This window comes from Sceloporus undulatus, chromosome 3, assembly GCF_019175285.1.
Source record: "Sceloporus undulatus isolate JIND9_A2432 ecotype Alabama chromosome 3, SceUnd_v1.1, whole genome shotgun sequence".
In the NCBI taxonomy this organism is placed as follows: Eukaryota; Metazoa; Chordata; class Lepidosauria; order Squamata; family Phrynosomatidae; genus Sceloporus; species Sceloporus undulatus.
The window spans coordinates 223,095,597-223,103,241 of record NC_056524.1 but is presented as its reverse complement, the minus strand read 5'-3'; the positions used below and the strand labels follow the sequence as shown (position 1 = coordinate 223,103,241).

Genomic DNA, 7,645 nt, shown 5'->3' with positions numbered 1-7,645 from the left:
ATCATATTTTAGGCTGGTATTCTGTTCTGCAGTTACAATAGCATAAGCTAGACTTAGAATATCCAAACTGCTGGGGATCCACATTTATGGTCATGAATGTCCAAATAGGATTGCAAAATCCTACCTTTGAAACCTGGTAATGGTCTGACTGAAGTGTTCCTGAGGTGCTGCAGATCAACATGTCAGCAAATGATATTCACAGTGCACTACCAGTTGTGGAGTGCCTTGGGACAAGCGGTTATGGGAAGCCCCCCCCCCCCCCGAGTCTCTTCATTTGCCTCTTTTCAAGGCACCCTGTGACCAGGAGCATGCTGCAGATGTCATCTCCTATTGCAACATTCTCTGGTTAGGGTGCTGTCAGGCTACAAAGGCAAGTTTAGTTGTAACTGTGGTGATGGATGCAGGATCTCAACCATATTTTTTCCTTCGAAAGCAGAAGTAGACTTCCAGTTTCTTCTGATTTTATTTTGTTTTGTTCTTCTGCATTTGACAGTCTGTGTGGCCCCCACAGAGTTCTAGAAGCAGAAAATTTGTCTGGTGACTTTATCAGAGCTGCTTTACCATGAATTAGCTAGTTAAGATTAACCATAGTTTCTCAGTGTTAGATTACATGGTAAGCAATGTTTACTTAAAAACAAAAATGAACTTTTCAAAATTTGTCCTTGTGCTGTGTTGGATGGACCACAAAAAGAGTATAAGCCCAGGGAAGCTAGGCTATGCTTGTTCCCATCACAGTAAACCATGGTTTATCAGGATTGCCAATGCAACTAATATGCTTGAGCTTGCATTAACATGAAAGAGTTGGTTCTATCAAGTACAAAAAGCACATCAAATTGCACTAAGTATTCCAGACCCTTGCTGAGATCTGCAGTAGACAGTTGCATATCAGCTGTCTTAATTTTAGCGTGCAGGATGGTTCACAAAGGATTATGCTTACTATATTCTTTTTATTTATTTAAAAGGTGAGAAGAGTAATGCCAAATGATACCTTCTATTTTTCTATCCTGAGAGACCCAGCTCCATTGCTGGAATCTTCATATGTTTATTACAAAGATGCTGCACCAGCTTTTAGAAATTCCAAGAATGTGAATGAGTTTCTTTCATCCCCAAGGTCTTACTACAATCTGAGTGAAAAGAACTGGAACATCTATGCCAAAAACAACATGTGGTTTGACTTAGGCTATGACAACAATGCAGTGTATGATGAGCACTACATACAGTCTGTAATACAGGATATTGAACAGAATTTCCATCTGATGCTAATTGCTGACTACTTTGATGAGTCCATGATCCTCCTGAAGGATACTTTATGCTGGCATTTGGACGATGTGGTTTATTTCAAGTTGAATGCCAGGAGCCAAAACACGATTCATACTTTGAATCCCGAAAGCAAAGAAAAGGTGAAAGAATGGTGCGATTTGGACTGGAAACTTTACAAGCACTTCAATGACACTTTCTGGAGTAAGATCCAGGAGAGGATGGATCTCAAGACTTTGTACAAGGAAGTTGACCTTCTGCAGCAGAGACAGAAGGAACTGATGGAAATGTGCCTCTTAGAGGATACTGCAATTGAGGGAAACAAAATCAAAGATGAGCGTCTGAAGCCTTTCCAGTCAGGGTCGGCTAAAATATTGGGCTATAACCTCAAACAAGATTTGGACAATGGGACCCTGAAGGTCTGCAAAAAGATGGTCATGCCTGAGCTTCAATTTATGGCATATATGTACAGTCACCAGTTCCCAGACAAGAAGAAAAAACCCATACATTTTAGATAAGATCTAATCATAATAAGATTGTACCATTCTATCAAATCTCAACAAGTTGAGTAGCAGCCAGTGTTGATGACATGCAGGGTTTTGCTTAGTCAGGATATTCCTGACCATATTCAAGAACCTATCCCCCCCCCTGTCTAATACCATTGCCATGAAATAGCAATCCCATCTGAAGCTGACATTCCCAGAGCAATTAGTAACCAAACAGTGATCCACATAAATGAGAATTATCTAATCAGGAGTGGCCTACTGTAGTGAGTCCAGGACTATCTTTTCTGCCCTTGGTATCCTCCAGGGGCTGCATGGACTGCCATAATCCTCAATACAAAACAAAATATCCAAATTGGATGCAGATGTAAGCCTATGTCTGGTTTTGAAAAGCAGGTGTTTTGCAGGTTCTTGTTTGGTTTTGGGAGGGGTAATGTTTAAAAAAATGCAGGGGGGTGTCTGTTACTTATTTAAAACAGGGGTAGGCAACCTGCGGCCCGGGAGGCGGCGCCCGGCGGGCCTTGGACCAGCCCCGCCCAGTCCTGCCGCCGATTGCCACCGGGGCCTTTGGGGGGCAATGTCTATAGAAGCCCAGAAACATGCATTTATATAACATTTTTAAAAAATCAGCAATTTTTTTCGTGTCCTCCATTTTTAAAAAAAAAGTGTCTTCTATTTGAAAATTTTGTCCTACATTTGTCCTGGTTTATTTATGTATTTAATTTTTTAAATTATTTAATTATTTATTTTTTTGGCTTCAGCCCCACAGTTGTCTGAGGGACAGCAACCCGGCCCCCGGCTCAAAAAGGTTGCCTACCCCTGATTTAAAAGGTACATTGTCCCATCTGAAAACTTCAAGAAGTTTTTAGCCAGAAAAAAGGGCAGTCCAGAAAGCCTGGGGGGTTGGGTGGGAGTCAAGAGTGGTAACAATAATCTGGGAGCTACAAAAGGCAAGTCACACTCTCTTAGCTTATGAGGAAGGCAAAAGCAAACCCCCTCTGAACAAATCTTGCCAAGAAGATAGGGTTTTAAGGGTCGTCATAAGTCAGAAATGACTTGAAGGCACACAACAATAACAACAACAGCAACGGTCTTCCAGCATCACCAAGCCACACCTCCAGCTGCAATTTGCTCATTGAGAACAACTAGGCAATAAAAGAAGAACAGTAACATTTTCTTCTCCATTTGAGAATATAAAAAGTTGTTACTCTGCCCAGTGCAAAGTTCACTAATCCTTCTGTAGGAATAGAATTGTGAGCTCATCCGGAAGTCTCTATATTATGAAAAGTAGAAATTAGGCCCTGTGCTAGTTAAAGTATGTTTATAGGAGTCAAACTGCATGTCTTTGGTTGGAGGGAAGAAACCAAAACTGTATTGCCAGTGGCCCACATTTAGTTTAACTGCTAGTAGCACACCATCCAGTTTTGTATTCTGTTGTATTGCTTCAGGATTGCTCTTGAAGATGGGGTGATCCTACAACACATCTGTGTGCACTTCCAGAAGATATGCCCTCCTTAGTAGAGGGAGAACCTTATGCTCACATCATAGGTCTGGAGTCTCAGCAGCACGCATTCTCTTAGGATAATTCAGCAAGGGTTTCTTCCTTATGATCTTCAGTGGCTTATGATCTGATTGTACATATGTTCTATGTACAAAGGTGAACTGATGGAATCACTTTCATGTAACACTACTGCTAACAACTCTTTTACTATCTGTTCATAGTGCCTTTCTGTTTCATTCATTGCATTACTAGCAAAAGCTATGTGCTACTGGTTTTTGTATTAAAACTGCTCCAAGACTTCTTTTTGTAGTATTGCATTGCAGTGTCAGTTGCTCAACTGAGAGGAAGCACTTCATGACATTATCACAGGAGCCTCAGTCTTGCACCAATTGTGTTAGTGAAAGGAAACAGAAACATACTGGTTTAGGAGCCTTCATTATCACACATTTCTGCAAAAGCACAACTGGACTGTTTGTGCAATCTATGGTCTCTTGGGTTTGCTTCCACACTCCTCCTTAACCCATGTCCTTGCCCTGTGCTCTACCCAGTGTGCCTTTTGGGTTTTGTTAAATTTTAATTATAGTTTGTAATGCAATTGCAAAATTATGTTAATGTGATTTAGTATAAAAAGAAAAGAAAAGGTAGCAGGGAAAAGAGAAAGAAAAAGCTTGCTTGGGAGGAAAAAACAAAAAAGCCAGCCTGCATGAGGGGGAGGGGGGAGAGGACAAGAGTCATGCCCACTGACTGCCCAATATTGGAACTACTGTGGGAGGAGCGTATCACACCTGTGAAGTAATGGGAAAGCAAGGTTATTGGGAGCTTATTGATGGGTTTTGCCATCAATGAAAAGGGATACTGTACCAACAGTTTGAAGGCAAAGCAGCATCAAAACAGAGAAATATCATGCAATAAGTATGACCAAAGATGCTATTCTCCAACTTTAATTACAGTTTAAAAGCCTTGTGTGATCATTTCATCAGTATTGGAGTATTGCTGAAAATTTGTTTAATTCTTTGGAATGCCTCCTTTTGGGTTTGTTCCCATTCCCAGCCTGCATCCTTGCATATTAACAAAGTTGATGGCTCACAAGCATTGGTCAGGTACACACTGAATTTGTAGAAAAGGCTGGCCATTTCAATAAGGTACTAGACTCCCCTGACATCCTCTGGCCTGAGCATTTCCATAACAACCCTCACCTTCTATGTTTCTGGTCTTAGTCCCTCTGAGAATAACAGGTGCCCAATATTTTCCTTATAATTTTCTCCAGTGATGAAAATATCAGCCTCAACTTCTGGAAGCCATGTAGTGTCTGTTTACTGGGAAAAAACTGCAGCAAGGCTGATCCCCACTGACATCCTTAACCAGTGATATCTTCTCAATCATGTGCTAAAGGTTGTCAGGTAACTGGGAGCCTCATCTAGCTTCACAAGCTAAAATCTCCACAGACAGATCTGGTAATATATATTCCTCAGTTATTAGCAGGGAACAGTGCCCTGTTAACTGGTTTAGGGTCAACAGATTCTCAGTTGTCAGATATTCCCTATTCCCTCCTGCCCTGCAAGTTTGCCAGTTCCTTTTTCAGTGACTGTAGTAGGACTAGTGGAATTCTGGTTTTGGTTACCATACTAGTTGCACCCATGACCCTATCTAACCTTACTTTGTCTTCTGAGCCCTGTGCCCTAAAATGTGTTTTTACCTCTTGAGAAAGTGTTACTGTAGGTAGCGGACCTAATGACTGATCTTGCTCTTCTATAACATGGAGCATACTGTAGCTTCTTCTTGTGTGCTTTCAAGCCACTTCTGATCAAGGGGTTTTCTTGGAGAGGATTTGCTATTACCTTCTTTTGAGGCTGATAGCATGTGACTTAACCAATGTCATCCACTGGGTTTCTGTGGCAGGGAAGGGATTCGAACTCTGGTCTCCAGAATCATAATCCAACACCCAAGCCACTACACTATAGAATCATAGAATCATAGAATCGTAGAGTTGGAAGAGACCACAAGGGCCATCCAGTCCAATCCCCTGCCATGCAGGAAATCTCAATCAAAGCATCCCCGATAGATGGCCATCCAGTCTCTGCTTGAAGACCTCCAAGGAAGGAGACTCCACTACACTCCGGGGGAGTTTGTTCCACTGTTGAACAGCCCTTACTGTCAGGAAGTTCCTCCTAATGCTGAGGTGGAATCTCTTTTCCTGGAGCTTGCATCCATTGCTGGCTCCCTATTGTGCTCTAATGAAATCCATGGCCTTGGTTGCAATGTTGCCCAGCTATCTGTCAATAACTATCAGTTCCAAGTGGCATACAAAATTTTAATAAATTCTAATAACCTAATTCACAAAAGCATTTTTTTAAAAAAATGTCAAAGTTCATTGGTGAAATCTGGAAAGTTAGATGAAACTGGTAAAGGGAAAGAGTGAATTATTAACATAGGGCCCAAACAGACAGGCCAAAATAAAGCTGCTTTGGGTCACTTTGGAGGTATACTGTTTAAATGACACACACATCTTAAGAGGTGAGAAGCTGCACCAAAGTTGCGTTTCAGTCCTTAGGACCGGAGTGTGGCTTTGGCGTGGCATCTGGCCTCTTAGGATGCATGCATCATTTAAACAGCACACTTCCAAAGTGACCCAAAGTAGCTTTATTTTGACCTGTCTGTTTGGGCCCATACTGAGATGATTACAAGCTCTGTATTAGGAGGAATGAGTGAGGCAGGCGGCAGATGTGGGGGAGAATAGGAAGGAGGTATTTAGAACGTTCCCTAACTTAGCTTGCTGTCCCAAGTGTGGTATAGGATGCTGTTGAATTGCTACTGTTAAAATAAAATTCTGCTGTCACTCTGGTCAATGGCTGTATGTGGAACAGAGAAAAGGTTTCATTCATCATCACAGGCAGCAAAATGTGTTGTGCCGACACTGGTTACTGGATAACCATTATGGCTATGAACTGAAGCATAAGGTCCTCTGACAGCAGTCCCCTGCAACAAACTGGAAGCACATTCTGGGATTTCATTCCATCTTCTATGTTGGCCATTCAGTTGTCACAGTCTGTTTGTCCTCAATTTGCTGCTCCTTGCTTTGTTTGTTTCTTAATGGGAACATTTGGACTCAGCTCACTGAACTGTAAATAACTCTTGTCAGCAAGGAGCCTAATCCTGCAGCATGGCAGTAGCATTATGAATAAAATTAAAAGAAATGATAACCTATTAACAATTGTTGTAATAAAGGAAAGTGGGAATGAAGCCCCCTGGCTATATGGCTTTCTAGAGGTAAAGGGGGTATCTTAGCAGAAGTAAAGAGTACAGCTGAAGTATTTGGCCCAGGGTCACTTGGGCTTCATGGATGATCAGGAATTTGAACCCAGATGTATTCTGACTTTCCAACTGCTCCCCACATTGATTCCTTGGCAGAGCTTTCTTTTTACCCCTCTAGTCTGTACTGTCATCAAGAAGATATCAAAGGGGTGGTTCCCACTTGCGATTTACAACGCTTTAAAATACACCGGTATCAGTTAAATCGATTCAAAATAACCCTGGTCTTATCCCGCGTTCCGAATCGCTTTTTTTTCTTCGTTCTCATTTACCAATCAATTCGCTTTAAGTGATCCGCTTTCGTTCCTATTCAAATAAAATGGTGTATATATAAATCAGTTTTAGCCTTATTTCATTCCCACTCACCATTTTGCGGTTGTCAATCAAAGCAACGTCATCATAACGTCACTTTTATATTTCGCGGTTTGTTATAAAAGAGCCAATGAGGAGGCGCTTAAAGTGCCTATGATCCTGCAATTATTTGTGGGGAAGGATGGTTGAGGGAGAGAAAACTGCCCAAAGCACTTTTGCTGCCTTGGAAGAAAGACCCCAGGCTGGGGGAGGCTTCTGGCAAAGCGAATTTGGGGAGCCCAAGCTGTTTCCAGAGAAACTATGGGGATGGGTTTTGCAGGACAGCATCCCCTCTTCATGTCTCCCAAGACAGCCAGGGAGCATCCCTTCAGAGAGCTCAGAGATCAATGAAGGAGGCTGCTGGAAAAGCAGGGAGGGAGCACTCTTCCCAAAGATTCTCTTTCCAGGGTTGGAGGAGAAGGCAGATTCCATTTGAGAAAGGGAGGGAGAAAGGCTCTATCCCCCCCCCCATTGATCAGAGCCCTTCCCTGCCTGGGCGAGATCAGATGCCTCCTCGCGAGGAGGCTTCCCTTCCCTGCCTGGGCGAGATCAGATGCCTCCTCGCGTGGAGCCTTCCCTTCCCTGCCTGGGCGAGATCAGATGCCTCCTCGCGAGGAGCCTTCCCTTCCCTGCCTGGGCGAGATCAGATGCCTCCTCGCGAGGAGCCTTCCCTTCCTTGCCTGGGCGAGATCAGATGCCTCCTCGCGAGGAGCCTTCCCTTCCC

At 42.9% G+C, this 7,645-nt stretch overlaps 1 protein-coding gene across 1 annotated transcript in view; it reads left to right on the top strand.

The window, feature by feature from the left end:
• The window catches only part of GAL3ST2 (galactose-3-O-sulfotransferase 2), a 4,791-nt gene extending 3,016 nt beyond the window's left edge, over positions 1–1,775 (top strand). The window contains exon 3 of the mRNA XM_042458516.1: positions 963–1,775. Coding sequence (XP_042314450.1) covers positions 963–1,775 — 813 coding nt within the window. The remainder of the gene's footprint in view (positions 1–962) is intronic.
• Positions 1,776–7,645: the final 5,870 nt, after the last annotated feature.